Consider the following 20,067-nt stretch of genomic DNA (forward strand, 5'->3'; position numbering starts at 1 on the left):
GTATTTTAACAAAACGGCTAAAATGTAAACTTTGATGAAAGTGCCCCCTGTTTTTAATAGGATTTTTAAAATCCGGACACACACCGGGTTTACATTCACTTTAAATCCATTCCCTTGTCAGATTCCTTAAGATCTGTCCTATTTTAGTAGTAGTTTTTGTTCATTCGCACATCTTACAATAAGAAAACATCAAAATACTTATTCTTATTCTGCACACACGCACACTTAGAAAAGCATAAAACATATATATTACAACTTGAATTGAGGAAACATTGACAGCTGTCTGGTCAATCAAAAGTCACCATAGAACATTAGACAGCCAATCATCTTTTTCAGGTAATAAAAAGCTGCCTTCAAGGAGGTATAATGTAATTATGTATGTTGACATACCAGAGAAAAATAAATTGTGTGTCAAATTCTAAATGATTCAAGTAACCAAGTATTAGGTAAAAAAACAACATCAAAACAATGCAGTCACAGACTCCAAACTTTCTATACAGAAGTAGAAAACATTTATGGTCGTTTAAGTTGAAGAAAGATTTAAAAAGGCAAAAAATAATTCATTTACATAGGTGTATCATCAATAAAAACTTGAAAAAACAGCAGAAATAAATGTTCTTTCCAATCAGTTTGTAAAAATAGTTTATCAAGTAATTTCATATACAACCAAAATGTACAAATTCCTTTCCTTGTCAAATCAATTTACAACAGAGTTCAGAGGTTCTGCTCGTATATTCCCTAAATCCAGTGCAGAATCGGTTTCTTCATCAATTTCTCCTATAACTGCCCTGTTGGAAAAAAACAAAGTATTTTAGAAAACTAGTAAAAAAAACAAAACAAAAAAAAAACAAAAAAAAACTGACAACCACAGACAGACACAACCACTTTAAAAAAGGGACAGTCACACTAAAATTGTTCTTGTTTAAAAAGATAAAACACCTTTACTACCCATTCCCCAGTTTTGCACAACCAACATTGATATATTAATATACTTGATAACATTTAAACTTTTAAATTTCTGCCTGTTTCTAAGCCACTACAGGTAGCCTCTTATCACATGCTTTTTTATTTGCTTTTCACAAGAGACTGCTAGTTAATGTGGGCCATATAGATAATGTGTTCACGCCCGTTGAGTTATTGAAGAGTCAGCAGAATACAGCACTAATTGGCTAAAACGCAAGTCAATAGATAAATAAAAAGTCATGTGATCAGGGTGCTGTCAGAAGATGCTTAGATACAAGGTTATCACAGAGTTAAAAAGTCAATTAATATAACTGTTGGTTATGCAAAACTGGGGAATAGGTAATAAAAGGGATTATCGTTCTTCAAAAAACAATAAAAATTCTATTGTAGACTGTCCCTTTAAGACACTTACCTTTTTTTTTTTTTTTTACTTTTTTAAGAACGTCACTGCCCCCTTCGTCCTATAAACTCATCCTTGGGGCCCCCAATCTTAAAGGGACAGTCTATGCCCGAATCAATTGTTTAAAAAGATAAGTAATCACCCTTATTACCCATTCCCCACTTTTGCATAACCAACACTTATATTAATACACTTTTTACCTATGTGATTACCTTATTTCTAAGCCTCTGCAGACTGTCCCCTTATCTCAGTTCTTTTAACAGACATGCATTTAAGCCAATCAGGGATGACTCTTAAATAACTCCACGGGAGCACGTGCGTACATGTGTGTGTGTGTGTGTGTGTGTGTGTGTGTGTGTGTGTGTGTGTGTATGTATGTATGTATGTATGTATGTATATATATGTATATATGTGTGTGTGTATTTAAAAAGAGCAAAATTCAATATTGTAAAAGAGGCGCTCAGCTATATAATAGTATATTTAGTACAACATATAAAGGTATAAAGTTTAGTTCACAAATGATAGAGTAGTGTTCAGAGATCCAAATATTTGAAATCTTCACAGTAGTTAGTCAAGTAAGAATTTATTGCTTACCAGCTGTTACCTCAATCATATGAGGTAAGGAATTTGCCCAGTTAGAGATGATGGCTATGATGTTTAAGTGATATATATATATATATATATATATATATATATATATATACACACATACAGTGAATACTCTGCAGCAAGAAACAGTAATAAAATTGAATACTGTGCAGCAAGAAACGAAGAAGTCGCATTTGACTTCGAAACGCGTAAGGTTACTCACAGTGGGCGGACAGGGCCTTCTTATACGACTTTTTGTTACAAATTGTCTATTGCATCGATTTGTTGCTTATTGATCGCTTTTTTATATAAATTTTTAGATTTGACCTATTTTATTGCTGTTTCTTGCTGCACAGTATTTAATTTTATTACTGTTTCTTGCTGCAGAGTATTCACTGTACATATAGCACTAAAACATCATAGCCTCATTGTTTGAGGAATACAGTGACATACACTGAACTGTTGCCTATCAGGTGATTTATACACCTCATACAACCCAAGGACATTTTATGAATTATTTTTCGTATATTTTGGATTTATCTTTGTGATACCACCATCACAGTTGGAATTCAGGATACAGCCTATATTACCTATATGTCTTTATCTTACCTCATAAATGATTGAGGTTTTATAATGTAAGCGCATATTATTACCTAATAAATTATTTATACTGTTTTAAAAAAATATTATGCTATGTGCTTTCTTTTTCTCCTATGCATAATATCATAACTACTACCTGAGGGAACGGAGATTCTCACCATCTGAGGGAAGACCACCCTAAATATCAATCAGAAGGGATAAAGGATTCCTACCACCATTAAAAAGAGAGATACACAGACTAATTACAGTCCACATACATCCCGCCAAAGAGAGTCCAGGATTTTCATTCTCATAAGCTCCAGTATCCCAAAGAGGGACTACTTTTGATCAAAATATCGTGGATATTCGCCAGGGCAGAGACTGAGAAGCCACAGTGCATCATCTCTAACTGGGCAAATTCCTTACCTTATATGATGGAGGTAACAGCTGGCAAGCAGTAAATTCTTACTCGACTAACTACTGTGAAGATTTCAAATATTTGGATCTCTGAACACTACCCTATATCATTTGTGAACTAAACTTTATGCCTTTATATGATGTACTAAGTATAATATTATATAGCTTAGCGCCTCTTTTACAATATTGAATTTTGCTCTTTTTACATACATTTTTACAGAAACAGGGGTACTCAGTTTCAATACAGAGGCAGCACGCTGCCATTATCTAGTCCTTTACTATTGTCACAAGTCTATTATTAGGTTCATAGTAACCAATTTTTCTACATTAGATAGGACGTATTTGCTTCCAAACGACCATTTTATACATAAATATATAACAAACCCAATTTCCAGTTCAGCCCACCAAGAGATAACGGCCTGGGTGCAGATATACAAAGCACATAGAAAGATGTAAATGCACTCACAGGACATTCACAAAACTTTTTTTATCGGAACGTTTTCGGGGTTCACAACCCCTTCATCAGCATAAATGAACAAACATAATTCAAACCTTTTATAGTGTCTAGATATCACACACAAACCTAGTGCTTCTCCAAAAAGTGCGCCAAATCTCGAGCGTGGAACGCACTCTGCGTTCCACAGTGCTGGCATTTACCGGAAGTTGTGTTATCGCACTTCCGGTTTGCGGCTGTGTTATTAAACAACCTTAAACAACTCAAATTATACACAATGCTTCTTAAACAAAATTAATGTCACTTATACAAACATGCAAGTAGTGAATCAAACTGAAGCATGTGATGTGTTTAGGTATTCGGATCGCCATAGTTATATAACATACTGGCCGATCATGTACATATGTGTATATAGCTTGCCATGGTGATTGTAGTCATGGTTACTGGAAACCACAGTGAGTCATGCTAGGCGAGTTAAACCATGTAAACAATACCACATAAACCTAATATGTGTAGATATGAGACAATACCTCTTAATCTCATAAGTGCAAAGCCAGAGTGCAGATAAATAAGTACAAAGTAACTTGAAATAAAAAAAATTAGAACATCAATTTTAAATTAAAATAAACTTAAAAATAAAAGTGGGAATTGTTGCTGGGCTTAGTCTACTTCGGTTATGGTAAATGACTGCATATAATATAGTAAGTATATAAAGTGACTGTATGCATACAGTATCTGATTATAACTGGATTCTGTTCTATAGACAGGTATGTATTCAGATAGGGTATTTTAATAAGAAATGTGTTAAAATCAGGAGGGAGTAAGATTGGAACCTTAATCTACCAAGAGAGTAGTGAGTGCATATGTAAAAATACACCAGCCAATATATTTGGCCCAACATATTCTTAAATAGCCCTGTAGGGAAGAGATTATCAATGTGTATTCACATGTATCAAACCCAGTCTTTCTGCGAGAGGCTATCAGACCTTAAGGGCACAGCCTGATCAAATTTATAGAATATAGATATAGAGAGAGAGAGATAGATAGAAGCTACCACGTATCTCTCTCTAACAAATATTATGTCCATAATACCCAAATCTGGAAAGATGCCTTAATATACTTATAGTAAAGATGCCATAATATACATATAGTAAAGATCATAGTATACATATAGTAAAGATAATTATGGTGTACATATAGTAAAGACTCTTCATTATCCACTAATATAGAGACCGCAGAAAAACTGGACCAGCTTGTATAGGTCCAAATATAATCAGGCTGTCTGAGCCATTGAATGCCTCAAGGCTGTCCCTCTAATTAACCCCTTCAATTTAGGGGTGTGTGTATCAGAAATGTCCCCACCTAGGGTATATAGTGCAAAAATGGGTAACTATACCTATAAGGCCAGGCTTCCACAAACAGAGATAGGAGCAAATACTCCTACTTTGTCTATGTCGTAAGTAACGAGCCTCCCTCAAGCGCAAGGGGACTAGGAACTACACGTAGCCACAATGCCCCTAGGTTGTACCCCAAGTAGGTAGCACTACCCAGTAGGATCATACAAGATTCTTGAAATCAGGCGTGGTATTTAATCCCCCTGGATATATAGTTCCAAGTTTGAATATCCACTGGGCTTCACGTTTAAGTAGTGTTTTATTTCGATCCCCTCCTCGGTCCAATGGAGGTATGTGGTCAATCAGAATGTAGCGTATGGAGGAAACCGCATGGCCTTGATTGGCACAATGACGCGCCACCGGTTGTTCAGAGTCTCCTTGTTTCAATGCAGTTCTTATTGCGTGTCGGTGATTTGCCATGCGTTCACGTAACGTGCCAGAGGTTTTACCCACATAAAAGCACGAGCATGGGCAGAAAAGTAGGTACACTACGTGTGTAGTGGTGCACGTAATGGAGTGCTTGAGAGGTTGCAACTGTCGAGTAAATGGTAGTTTTGGATCGGAGGACATTATGGGCCAATGATGATGTAAAATGCGGCCTGTATTTTTAGTAGCTGGAGTGAACGTGGTGGACATAATTAATTTGTTACTCGTATCCCTCTTTGGTGTAGGCTTGATCAGTTCATTTTGGGTTAATGTGGACACTGTGGTCATGGTGTCTTGGATAACTGATGTTTTGTACCCCCCGTCACGGAATCTCTCACCCACTCCTGCCAATTGGGAAAGCCCAGTAGTAACATCGGAATTATTTCTCATAGTTCTGAAGAACTGAGATTTTACTATACCCTTTAATAAGGCTGGAGGGTGGCAACTGTCTGCTCTTAATATGGAATTTTGGTCAGTTTGTTTGTGATATAAAGTGGTACCCAGTCTCTGAGCATTCTTGAAGACAGTCAAATCAAGGAAATTTATAGTCTGCTTATTGACGGTCATTTTGAATTTCACATTACTGGTGGCCATATTGTACACTTCAAACCATTTTTGAAGGTCCTCCATGGTCCCCCGCCATACCATAAAAATGTCATCAATGTATCTGTAATAACATATTACAGCTGGATTGACGGCATTCCACAGATAGAGATTTTCAAATTGGGACATGTATATATTGGCGTATGAGGGAGCCATGGAGGAACCCATGGCAGTGCCGGCTGTTTGCAAATAAAACTTACTTTCGAATCGAAAGTAGTTTTTATACAGACAATATTCAATTAAAGATAGAAAATATTCCACAGGGGGACCTTCATAGAGAGAGTTATTTGTAATATGTTCCTGCACTGCTTTAAGACCCTCAACATGGGGAATAATGGTATACAGACTGTTGACGTCCAGACTGACCAACAAGTCATCGTGCTGGACGTCAACAGTTCGTATCTTACGGATAAAGTCACCTGTATCCATGATATATGACCTTATTTCAAATCACCACAGGTTGCAATAGTACATCCACGAATTGTGCCACAGGTTGTGTCAGCGAATCTCTCGCCGACACAATGGGCCGGCCTGGTGGATGATCCAACGTCTTGTGGATCTTGGGAATAGAATATAAGATTGGTGTTTTAGGGCAGGGAGTGATGCAAAAGTCACGAATATGTTCGGACAAGCATCCCTGTTCAAAACCCAGTGCGATCAAACCATCTAATTGTGTTTTAAATCTCATGGTGGGATCATTAGATAACTCAGTATAAGTCAATGTCTCAGTCAACTGTGTCAAAATGTCTGATCGATAATCACTATAGTTCAAAATAACAATGGCCCCGCCCTTATCGGCGGGCCTAATGACTATAGAGGGGTCATCTTGGAGTGTCTATCGCTAGGCGTTCATCCTTGGACAGATTGTGTGTCCATAAAGAGTTATTTCTAGCTGTTTCCAGGTTGAGTGACTAATCTGACAAATGTCTTGGTGCTAGGGCTGCTGATAGTAGGTTCAAAACTGCTAGGTATTTTACATTTGAGTTCTACCTGGGTTTTAGTCTAAATAGACAGTGTTTTGAAAAAACTCCCTGACCTTCAAAGATTTATTCAATTTGTACAAATCTAATTTAAGATCAAATTCAGATAGAGTTGTGCTAGGCACAAAATGATAGCCCTTTATTAAGGACTCTACGTTCACAGTCAGAGAGGGTGTGTGTACTCAAATTGATGACTATGTCCTCTGTCGTGGACGTCTGGGGGGTCGGTGACTGATGCCCCGCCCGCCTAATATGGGGTCTATGATGCCGCCCCCACCGCGAGAGCGGGTGGTTACCCCTAAAAGATGGTTGGGTGTAGAATGTGTTCTAGACTCATGACCAGAAAACTGATTTTGGTGTCTATATGTACCAGGTGGAGTTAGAGAAGTATTAGAGGGGTTTCTGTCAGTATCCGTGGATTCTCCCCCACTTGTATCTACTGTATCAAAGTGAACCCGTCTACTTCTCTGTCTCCTCCTGGTTCTTGTGTCTGGTGTGGATGTTAACCATTTATAGACCTTTCCTTGTATATAATCCTGATTGACAGTTTCTAACTTCCTATTTTTGAAGGCAATTAGATCTGTCTGGTATTTGTCTATCTGAGATTTGATCTTGGATAGCATACAGGTACCTCTGATGAAGAAGGCAGACGAAAGTCACCCAGGCCTTTGAAACGCGTAAGGATCTTACTGACTGCCTAATTTTACTGGATCCCAGCTGATTTGATTGGATGCCACAGTTCTTTGGTGTTTTGATGGAAATTTACCTCATTTATTGAGGTCTCCTTTGTGAGTAATTCTTCACTGTGTGTGTTTTTAAGTTTCAATAAACGTTATTACACTATCAGTGTTTCTTCTTTCTCCTTGCTTTTTATGAGCATCTGTGAAGCTTTATTTGGAGGAGAGGTGGTCTGAAAGTTTCTAACTACGGATACTTCAGGAGTTATTGGAGACTTGCATCTGGAAGCAGTGGCTTGCTGAAATCAGAGGGATTGGATGGTGATTACGTCTTGATTTACCTCATATGGATTGAGGGTTCTTCAAGTAAGTTTACATCCTTGGGGGAACTGTATTTGAAGATTTCCTGGGAACATTTGGAACATTCAACACTTTGCTCCTGACTTATTACTTTACCTATGTGTTTATGGACTTTATTTAGTCTTGTTTTTATGATTATTTTTACTTTTTTCATTATTTATACCTAATATATTTATCTTGCATTAGGTTTTCTTTACATTTTATGCTTTGCAGCACTAACCTTTTTCCTTTGTTTGAGAATATATATATATATATATATATATATATATATATATATATATATATATATATATATATATATATATATATATATATATATAAATAAAAATATACACATGAACTAGAAGAGACATTACATTAAAGGGGAGAAATTTTAAAAGTAGTCTGCAACAATAAGTGATGCTTTATGGTACCACAAAAAAAACCATTTTTAATTTCCAGAAAGTATGGAGTACAAAGGCCACTGACTACGTACTTGATATGAAAGTACAAGGGGAGGTGCCATTTAAAAGGGTCATTGCACTTAAAGGGACAGTCAAGTTAAAAAAAAAAAAAAAAAAAAAAAAAACTAATCTTTCATTATTCAAATAGGGCATGTCATTTTAAACAACATTCCAATTTACATTTATCACCAATTTTGCTTTGTTCTCTTGGTATTCTTAGTTGAAAGATAAACCTAGGAGGTTCATATGCTAATTTCTTAGACCTTGAAGGCCACCTCTGCATTTGACAGTTTTTCCCCACTAGAGGGCGTAAGTTCATGTGTTTCATATAGATAACATTGAGCTTATGCACTTGAATTTACTGAGGAGTGAGTACTGATTGGCTAAAATTCAAGTCTGTCAAAAGAACTGAAATAAGGGGGCAGTTTTCAGAGGCTTAGATACAAGGTAATTACAAAAGGAAAAAGGGGAATTTATATAACTGTGTTGGTTATGAAAAACTAGGGAATGGGTAATTAAAAGGACACTGAACCCATTTTTTTTTTCTTTCGTGATTCAAATAGAGCATGCAATTTTAAGCAACTTTCTAATTTACTCCTATTATCAATTTTTCTTCGTTCTCTTGCTATCTTTATTTGAAAAAGAAGGCAGCCAAGCTATTTTTTGGTTTAATACTCTGGACAGCACTTGTTTATTGGTGGGTGAATTTATCCACCAATCAGCAAGAACAACCCAGGTTGTTCCCCAAAAATGGGCCGGCATCTAAACTTACATTCTTCCTTTTCAAATAAAGATACCAAGAGACTGAAGCAAATTTGATAATAGGAGTAAATTAGAAAGTTGCTTAAAATTGCATGCTCTATCTGAATCACAGAAAGAAAAAAAAATTGGGTTCAGTGTCCCTTTAAGGGATTATCTATCTTTTAAAACAACAAAAATTCTAGTGTTGACTGTCCATTTCATTTTATATCATGAACATAAAAAACAGCATTTAAACACATGGAAATATTTTTACATCAAATTTTTTTTTTAAACGGTTCAAATTAACATGAAAAACAGCATCAGCAGATGTGCAAGTTCTACAAATTGGTAACTTTCACAGTTCTATCAGTAAAGAGAGACACATGCCCTTGCAAGACTGACAAGTACAAATGTTTTTGTATTCAGGACAAGAAAATTAATTTTAAAGAAACATATTACATTTTGAGATGACACAAAATTCCATTTAAGGTAAAAAAAACAATGTAAACTATCAATAACAATTTTAGTCCTATTTAGTGCTATTTGAGGATCAGGTAAAATACATGTTTATTTAAAGGGACAGTCAAGTCCAAAAAAAAAAAAAAAAAAAACTTTCACGATTCAAATAGAGCATGTAATAACTTTCCAATTTACTTTTATCACCAATTTTGCTTTGTTCGTCTGGTATTCTTAGTTGAAAGCTAAACCTAGGAGGTTCATATGCAAATTTCTTAGACCTTGAAGGCCGCCACTTATATAAATATTTTGACAGGTTTTCCCCCACTAGAGGGCGTTAGTTCATGTGTTTCATATAGATAACATTGAGCTCATACACGTGAATTTACCGTGGAGTGAGCACTGATTGGCTACACTGCAAGTCTAATATATAGATCCCAGAGGGGGATCTAATAGAGGAGCGCTCTCTGAAAAAATTAATTGATAAAAAATGGATATGAAATAATATAACAAAAAAATGTATGACAAAGAATGTAACAATAAAAAATTGCTGTGAAACGAGTAATTAGTATGGTAATTAATAAGCGGATTAAAATCTAAATTTAAAATGAAACAGAGTTCATATGTAGAAACTTGCTTGTTTTCCAATGCAGTTAAAAAATCCTCTGCAGGCGGTTAAAGGAATCCTCTGCAGGCAGTGAACGTGAGTTCAGGCAGCTCCTCTTAACCCGGTGGAAGGTGATTCTACGAGAATGAAATAAGAAGAGGGCGCCTCATAGTGTAGTACGACCTTTGTGATTAGGTATGTAATAATGGTAAAAAGAGGCTTACCAGAAATTATGGCACTGTACTATGACCAGTGCTATCAGACGGACTAGTACTTTCCAGCGGCTAGCACACTGTTTCCCCGTGTTCCTCGTCAGGTGCAAGATCTAGCGAGTGTGAAGACAGACAGCACCGGAACAGCAATCAGGCGGACAACTTCGTTAATGTTTAAAAGGTAAACGCTTGATTCACATGCAACGTGTTTCTCGACTACAAACTGGTCGTTTCATCAGGCAATTGTAAAAGCGGATACAAAGTATAAAAGTAAAACTGGTTGTGGATCATCAAATCAGGCTTGAAAACTTTCAAGTCGATGGCCACAGGGGAAACCTTTAGCATCTCCGGTTTCCTCAATTGTGAAACAAACTTTGTGGTTTACGTAATAGAGTGCATATGTGGCCTACAATATGTAGGCCGCACTATCAGGACCATCAGAACTAGATGGGGAGAACATTTTCGTAACTCTAAGAACTGTAGAAAAATTAAAATTAAACATAGTATTCCAAATCACTGTTTACACAAACACAATGGGGAATCGGGTATATTTAGATTTTTCCCAATAGATTATATTCCCAAATCGTCTGATTATAATCGATTAACTAAACTAAGACAACGTGAGACCTATTGGATTTACAAACTAAAGACACTTTATCCATCAGGTCTAAACGCGAATCTCAATTTAGCAGCTTTTAACTAAATTTTTTATCATTTCCATTTCTTTTTGACTCCATAGACTTGTTTTTATGCCTAATTTAATCTAACCAATACATCTGGCCCTCCAATAAATGTTTACATGCCAACCGTCCTAATCCCTTTGCGGACTCAATTGTTTCATTCCCTTTGACTCATGCAGATTGTAGACTGTAGATGGATTACTTATCACCCATTCTCTGCTTTTACGCGATATATTTAGACACTTTTATACTAGCTTACATAGGTTTGCTTTCTTGACTAATATGTTCCATTTCCTCTCGTTCACGTAGATTGTTCACTGTAGATGAACCACATATCACCAAATATTTGCTACCATATTAGACATACAGATACATATATTCCCTATCATATTAGACACACTCACAAATACATCCCAACTATCACAAACTCATTTGCTCACTTCATTGGTAATTTCATAACTAACACATGCCCACACGTTCATACATTGAATGATTCGTACCCTTAATATATATCCGTCTTATATACCCTAGCATGTTTTAATAATTATCATGTTTACTATTTTATCTGTTCAACATTATATTATTCCTTTTCATCAAAATATTTGCAAGAATTTGAAATTCATTTTTTCAGAATACGAATAGGGTAATTACCACGGCCAATAATATTTTAAATATACAATGATCATCAGTTTTATATATTTACACAATACATCTTGGCAAATGTCATCATAAGTTGATTGTAGACCTAGTATGATGATACTGGGCATAATATACAATGATCATTAGTTTTTACATATTCACACTAAACATCTTTATATATTCACACAAAACATTTTGGTTAATATCATAACCAGTATTTCGTTATGATTGTTTATAATAATATTAGGAGACACACCTATGAGGCCTATACAATCATATAGGTGATTCTGATGAATATTAAAATCACTGATACACTGAATATACACTACGAACCGATCAACGCATACATTAGTTTCAGAGTTTTCCTTTTAACTAAAAATAATATTGCAAGTTTTCTCTTAATCACATCTCATGCTTCACAATGAGATCCAATAAAAGATAGTCAATTTTTCCTTGTTGCTCTTCAAATACATTCTACACATTGAGCAATGAATAAAGAACAATTAAAATATTTTAATAATGTGAACAGATTTCATATATCGATTTATGAGTAAAGAAAAATTCTAATCTGGATCATTTTTAAAACAGCAGCGATTCCTGGTGTTTCATTAGCACTGTTAATTTTGTTTGTATTTCCTCTCACAAATGCATTTTAGATTTGTGCCTTCATCTACTCACTACATTAGTTATACTTCTAATGTTCACTAACTAGTTTTTTCTTTAGGTTTAGACATGAGTTCATATTTACACTGGCGCAAACATTCAATCCATCAACATATTTAGTCCTGGATAAATATCTAAATTCAAATACATTAGATGTATACAGATTATTATCATTTTTCATATAGATTAATATCATCATTCTCTCTTTCTCTTTGTATTAGTTGGTTTCGATGTGCTTTGTTCCATTATCCATAAAGCAATCGATTGACATTTGGGCATGTAAGCCTCCAAAAATGCCATAAAAATTTCCTATCCCGTACTATAAAGATTTATATGTTGAATATATAAGAATATAAGAAACACCATAATTTTTTTTTCATGTTTTTATTAAAAAAAAATTTTTATTGTGTATTTATGTACGATCTTCATATTCATGATAGACTGTTTTTATTGATGAGACGTTTCTAATGAGGAATATGTACCAATCATACGCTATGGCTCACATTTGAATATTTTACCATCTGTATTACTGATTATACCTCCTTCACCTGGAGAACTGTTTCACAAGATCACATACTCATTTGTATTACCTGTGCCCATTGGACACACCTAAGTCTGACAACTTCCGCTTTTTACCTTGAAAATGTATTTAATTGTAGCAATTACTATACTTTGTATTCGCTTTTACAATTGCCTGATGAAACAACCAGTTTGTGGTAGAGAAACGCGTTGCATGTGACTAAAGCGTTTACCTTTTAAACATTAACGAAGTTGTCCGCCTGATTGCTGTTCTGGTGCTGTCCGTCTTCACATTCTGAGTTGTCACACTCGCTAGATCTTGCCCCTGACGAGGAACACGGGGAAACAGTGTGCTAGCCGCTGGAAAGTGCTAGTCCGTCTGATAGCACTGGTCATAGTACAGTGCCATAATTTCTGGTAAGCCTCTTTTTACCATTATTACATACCGTATCACAAAGGTCGTACTACACTATGAGGCGCCCTCTTCTTATTTCATTCTCTTAGACTGCAAGTCTGTCAAAAGAACTGAAATAAGGGGGCAGTCTGCAGATGCTTAGATACACTGTGATCACAGAGGTAAAAAGTATATTAATATAAATGTGTTGGTTATGCAAAACTGGGGAATGGGTAATTAAAGGGACAGTATACTGTGAAATATGTTTTCCCTTAATGTGTTTACAATTGCTTTTTTACCAACTGCAGAGTAAAAAAATTATGAAAATTAGCTTTTTAAGGATTATTTGTGTCTATTAAAGCTCTGATTTCGTGTTTTGAAGCCACAACCTAATAAAATGGGTTGAGCTTGTAGGTATAATCAGATCTCATTACTTTATCACATTATCTACATATACCTGCTTCTTTATCTTATATCTGTCCATAAAACAAACACCAGTACTTGGAGAGAACAATGGGAAATCAACATTGTATTACCTTATCTCAGCTATATCCCACTAGGAGTGCAATTTCTTCTACTGGCTGTGTTTACAAAGCTTATCTATAGCTTGGACCTGCGGCCACAAACTTTCAGAATAGGTGGGGATACCACATGCTAAATCAACTATTTCAAATGTCAATATAAGGGTAAAGGAGCTACTTGTAAATAATTTAATACACTCCAACAGGTAAAGTGGATCATTGGGAATAAATTAAAGGGTAGAAATATTTTGAGTAAACTGTCCCTTTAAGGGATTATCTATCTTTTAAAACAACAAAAATTATGGTGTTGACTGTCCATTTAATGTTATTCTTTGTTAGTACATGAAGCAGTTTGTATGTCAAAATTGAGAATAAGTATAATATCCGTAGACTCTAAACCCTTACTTGCACTCATCCATTCCATTAGAAATCTAATCTACTTAATTATCTATTTTTATTAAAGTAGGATTTTGTTAAAAATATCTGTTGAATCTGCCACCATTGAAAGTAAAATTAAGTCTTCTCTCCTATGCCATTTGCACATATAGAATTGTTGCACCATTTCAAAAAAAGCTGTGAAATAGACAAAAAAAAAAAAAAAAAAGGGACAGGAGCACCAGCGACTCACGGTATCTATTTATTACAGCTTAAGTACACACACACCCAATATATTGCACTTACTAGAAGTAACAAAAACGAGCCTTTATAAAAATCCTTTCAGATAGTTCTTTGTATGCTCCCAAGGCTGCCCGTTCCTGTGATTGAGTGTCCATGATGTCAAACGGATGGGGCTTATTACAGGTGGTGGTGGTATCCTGAGCTCAGATTTATGCCACCTATAATAAGCCCCATCCATTTGACATCACAGACACTCGATCAGAGGAACCGGTAGCTTTGGGAGCATACAAAGAACTATCCGAAATAATTTTTATAAAGTCTTGTTTTTTTACTTACTTATAGTAAGTGCAATATATTGTATGTGTGTGTGTACTTAAAGGGAGAGTCTAGACCAAAATAAACTTTCATGATTCAGATAGAGAATGTCATTTTAAACCATTTTCAAATTTACTTTTATCACCAATTTTGCTTTGTTCTCTTGGTATTCTTAGTTGAAAGCTAAACCTGAAAGGTTCATATGCTAATTTCTAGGCCTTGAAGGCTGCCTCTTCTCTCAGGGCATTTTGACAGTTTTTCACCACTAGAGGGTGATAGTTCATGTGTGTCATATAGATAACACTGTGCTCACGCACGTGGAGTTCAGGTGAGCCAGCTCTGATTGGCTAAAATGGATGTCCGTCAAAAGAACTAAAATAAGGGGGCAGTTTGCAGAGGCTTAGATACAAGGTAATCACAGAGGTAAAAAGTGTATTTATATAACTGTGTTGGCTGTGCAAAACTAGGGAATGGGTAATAAAGGAATTATCCATCTTTTTAAACAATAAAAATTCTGGTGTAGACTGTCCCTTTAAGCTGTAATAAATCGATACCATGAGTCGCTGGTGCGCCTGTCCCTTTTTTGTCTATTTCACAGTATTCGTTTCCAGAGGACTGACAGGCTATCGCAGTCCTTGAGAAAGGCGGCACCAGACTCCAAGATTGAATTAAAGATATTGTTGCACGCAGGAAATAGACATTCCTCAGAAGATAAAGTATGTTTTAAGGCTGGTATAGCCTTTAAGATCATTACAAATATTTACAAGTGTGCAAATATCTTTGAAGTGTATATATACACATACAATTGTTATTTGAATCTGTGAAATTGGGTAGTGTAACATTGAGGGAACAGTCCCATATATTAATATTTTTGAAGGTTCGGTTTAAAAGTTCGGCTAATTAGTTTCTTTTCTGACACTTCACCTAGGTGAGCGCTGCTATTTGTTTAAGATTTCAAAAACCCGATTTGTTTACTGGATTGTAAATGTGCTTCAGAAAAATATCAGTACATTCAATAGCAGAAAAAAAAATTCTGATTACTTATCAAAAGCACCCAGTATGTACATAATCTTTAAAAGCCAAATAAGAGTTTTCTTATAAAAAAGAAAAAAAAAAAAACATACATTTCAAAAACCCATAGACTTAAAGGAAGTACATGAAGCAGTTTGTATGTCAATACATGATTCAGATAGAGCATGTGATTTTAAGCAACTTTCTCATTTACTCCTATTATCAATTTTACTACATTCTCTTGGTATCTCTATTTGAAAAGCAGAAATAAAAGCTTTGGAGCTGGCCTATTTTTGGTTCAGTACCCTGGATAGGGCTTGCTGATTAGTGGCTACATTTAGCTATCCAATCAGAAAGTGCAACCCAGGTTCTGAACCTAAATTGGCCTGGCTGCAAAGCTTTTGTTCCTGATTTTTCAAATAAAGATTCCAAGAGAATGAAGACAAATTGATAAAAGTAATAAATTAGAAATTTGCTTAAAAAAATGGTATGCTCTCTCTAAGGCGTATCAAACTCAATGTATCTGGGGGCCCCTGGCCAAGTGCTCTTCGCCCAGGGAGGCCGCTTGAACTGAATAAGTGCTAGATATACTAGGAACTGGAAGTGACATTTACCCAAGTAGTAGTGCATGGTGGGAGTTGTAGCCCACAACAGACATATACAATTGTCTACATTTATCTTGCGAGTGCCAAGTGAAGTGATCGTTCTGGAACTGTATAACAATGTTAAAAATTACATTTATCCAAGCAGTGCATGGTGGGAGTCTACACTGGACGCTTGTATTTATACAGGGAGTGCAGAATTATTAGGCAAGTTGTATTTTTGAGGATTAATTTTATTATTGAACAACAACCATGTTCTCATTGAACCCAAAAAACTCATTAATATCAAAGCTGAATAGTTTTTGAAGTAGTTTTTAGTTTGTTTTTAGTTTTAGCTATTTTAGGGGGATATCTGTGTGTGCAGGTGACTATTACTGTGCATAATTATTAGGCAACTTAACAAAAAACAAATATATACCCATTTCAATTATTTATTTTTACCAGTGAAACCAATATAACATCTCAACATTCACAAATATACATTTCTGACATTCAAAAACAAAACAAAAACAAATCAGTGACCAATATAGCCACCTTTCTTTGCAAGGACACTCAAAAGCCTGCCATCCGTGGATTCTGTCAGTGTTTTGATCTGTTCATCATCAACATTGCGTGCAGCAGCAACCACAGCCTCCCAGACACTGTTCAGAGAGGTGTACTGTTTTCCCTTCTTGTAAATCTCACATTTGATGATGGACCACAGGTTCTCAATGGGGTTCAGATCAGGTGAACAAGGAGGCCATGTCATTAGATTTTCTTCTTTTATACCCTTTCTTGCCAGCCACGCTGTGGAGTACTTGGACGCGTGTGATGGAGCATTGTCCTGCATGAAAATCATGTTTTTCTTGAAGGATGCAGACTTCTTCCTGTACCACTGCTTGAAGAAGGTGTCTTCCAGAAACTGGCAGTAGGACTGGGAGTTGAGCTTGACTCCATCCTCAACCCGAAAAGGCCCCACAAGCTCATCTTTGATGATACCAGCCCAAACCAGTACTCCACCTCCACCTTGCTGGTGTCTGAGTCGGACTGGAGCTCTCTGCCCTTTACCAATCCAGCCATGAGCCTATCCATCTGGCCCATCAAGACTCACTCTCATTTCATCAGTCCAAAAAACCTTAGAAAAATCAGTCTTGAGATATTTCTTGGCCCAGTCTTGACGTTTCAGCTTGTGTGTCTTGTTCAGTGGTGGTCGTCTTTCAGCCATTCTTACCTTGGCCATGTCTCTGAGTATTGCACACCTTGTGCTTTTGGGCACTCCAGTGATGTTGCAGCTCTGAAATATGGCCAAACTGGTGGCAAGTGGCATCTTGGCAGCTGCACGCTTGACTTTTCTCAGTTCATGGGCAGTTATTTTGCGCCTTGGTTTTTCCACACGCTTCTTGCGACCCTGTTGACTATTTTGAATGAAACGCTTGATTGTTCGATGATCACGCTTCAGAAGCTTTGCAATTTTAAGAGTGCTGCATCCCTCTGCAAGATATCTCACTATTTTTGACTTTTCTGAGCCTGTCAAGTCCTTCTTTTGACCCATTTTGCCAAAGGAAAGGAAGTTGCCTAATAATTATGCACACCTGATATAGGGTTTTGATGTCATTAGACCACACCCCTTCTCATTACAGAGATGCACATCACCTAATATGCTTAATTGGTAGTAGGCTTTCGAGCCTATACAGCTTGGAGTAAGACAACATGCATAAAGAGGATGATGTGGTCAAAATACTCATTTGCCTAATAATTCTGCACTCCCTGTATTTATTGTGCGAGTGCCTATATAGAACATCAACTAGTTACACTTCTAAGAACCCTAAAAAAGAATTGACAGCCAAAATTAATGGTTTATCTATTAAACAAAGAAGGGCCCTATGAAACTATCTTGGGGGCCGCAAATGGCCCCAGGGCCTGTACTTTGAGACCACTGCTCTAGCTGAATCATGAAAGAAAAATATTTGGGTTTAGTATCTCTTTAAGTCTGCTAACCGATGAGCATAGGAAAGGAAACAGATTTGTTAAAAACAAACAAAAAAAAAAAATAATATTATACTCACACATTATCTCCTCTTACAATATACAATCCCAACACTACTTGTTCCACTCCTTGTGAAGAACTGAATACCCTTTCATGACTCTCATCCAAAATCAAGTTTATTGTCTGATCAAAACCTTTGAGGGTTCCCTAAACGCAGAAATAAAGAGAGAAAATCAATGGCAAAGATAAACAAGGGTTAGAAGAAAAAAAAAAAAAAAACAACCCCACACAAACAGAAAAATAACTGATTTTTTAAAAAAAAAAAAAAAAAAAAAAAAAAGTTATATAGTCTTTTAGTAAGCATCCATGTAGGCGTGAAACAAACAAGACATTTTTGGAACACTCCCATATATTCTTTTTTTAAACTCTTGTTTAACAAAGAAATTTTAAACCTCATTTGAGTGCGGCCAGTTTTTTCTACATGATATTGTAAAATTAGATTGCATTAATTCAAACAAAAAAATACCAGATAGAGATTAGGATCTCAAAGTCTAGAGATACCTTTAGATGACAGGGAAAACAGCACTCTTGTTTAATTGGAAAAAACAGCTATTTATTTATACAGTTCTAAAATCAAGGACTGAAACCAAAAGAATATTGCAGGTGCAGTAAAGGTTATTACCCATTTATACATTAAAAAAAAACAACCATATAAAGTTAGAGCATAGAGTAGCATATATGGCTCCTTGTTATAACTATAAAGTCTACTGTCCTTGCCAGAACCAAAAAAATGTGTGCACACAAAAAAGAAACTGATCTATTTTAACCCCTTAGTGACCAGAGCACTTTTCCATTTTCTGACCGTTTGGAACCAAGGCTAATTTTACATTTCTGCTGTAATTTTCCTCTTACTCATTTACTGTACCCACACATATTATATACCGTTTTTCTCGCCATTAAATGGACTTTCTAAAGATACCATTATTTTCATCATATCTTATAAATTTACTATAAAAATTTTTTTTTATAAAATATGAGAAAAAAAAAACCCAACACACTTTAAAGTGAATGTAAACTCATCTTTCGTTCTAAACAGCAGTCTATCAAATATCAATAAAAAACCCGAGTTTCATTCATCAAATTTAAATTTTCTAGATCGATACCTTTATTTTCATAAATTTATATCAATTTGCGGCTAAACCGTCCTCCGCCCGGCATTCGCGCTCTGTTGCTCACCTTTTTGATTGATGTCTTAATAGCCAATAACGGCTCTAACCATGGGGGGACCCACCCTCTTCTCATTACGTAATAGGTCCTTATTGCGCATGCGTTCGTCTTTGGTGCCGAGCTAATCTATTGTAAGCTCGTGCACATTCCACGCATGCGCAATACTAATAAACACGGGTAGCGTTACATTCTTATACGGATTCCTTTCATTTCCTCTGTATTGTCAATTTTGGATTAGTGGATGTAAAAGGTCTCCGTAAAAGTAACGCATGCGCAATGTAAAATAGACACGGGAGCGTGCAGTGCCTATACGTAAACAGCGGGTGGGACTGCTGTTTACGTAATATGGATGAAAATTAGGAAGCAGTGAGTGGGAGGAGCGGGTAAGCGAATGAGCGATATGCCATATATAAAATAAACATTAAAATACACATTTTATTAAACATTTATTGCGGCGGTATGCTTAATCTCAGTAATCACTACAAAACTAGATTACACAAAACAGAAAAATTGACATTCACTTTAACTTTGACCCTCAAAATCTGTTACACATCAACAACCACCAAAAAACACCCATACTAAATAGTTCTAAATTTTGTCCTGAGTTTAGAA

General features: G+C 35.9%; 1 protein-coding gene across 1 annotated transcript in view; it reads right to left on the minus strand.

Annotated features, from left to right (window-relative positions):
* Positions 1 to 625: 625 nt before the first annotated feature.
* The window catches only part of LSM8 (LSM8 homolog, U6 small nuclear RNA associated), a 48,233-nt gene continuing 28,791 nt past the window's right edge, over positions 626 to 20,067 (minus strand). The window contains exons 3-4 of the mRNA XM_053716683.1: positions 18,308 to 18,435; positions 626 to 788 (exon numbers count right to left, since the gene is read on the minus strand). Coding sequence (XP_053572658.1) covers positions 698 to 788; positions 18,308 to 18,435 — 219 coding nt within the window. The 3' untranslated portion in view covers positions 626 to 697. The remainder of the gene's footprint in view (positions 789 to 18,307; positions 18,436 to 20,067) is intronic.

The sequence above is a fragment of the Bombina bombina genome, chromosome 6 (assembly GCF_027579735.1).
Source record: "Bombina bombina isolate aBomBom1 chromosome 6, aBomBom1.pri, whole genome shotgun sequence".
NCBI lineage: Eukaryota > Metazoa > Chordata > Amphibia > Anura > Bombinatoridae > Bombina > Bombina bombina.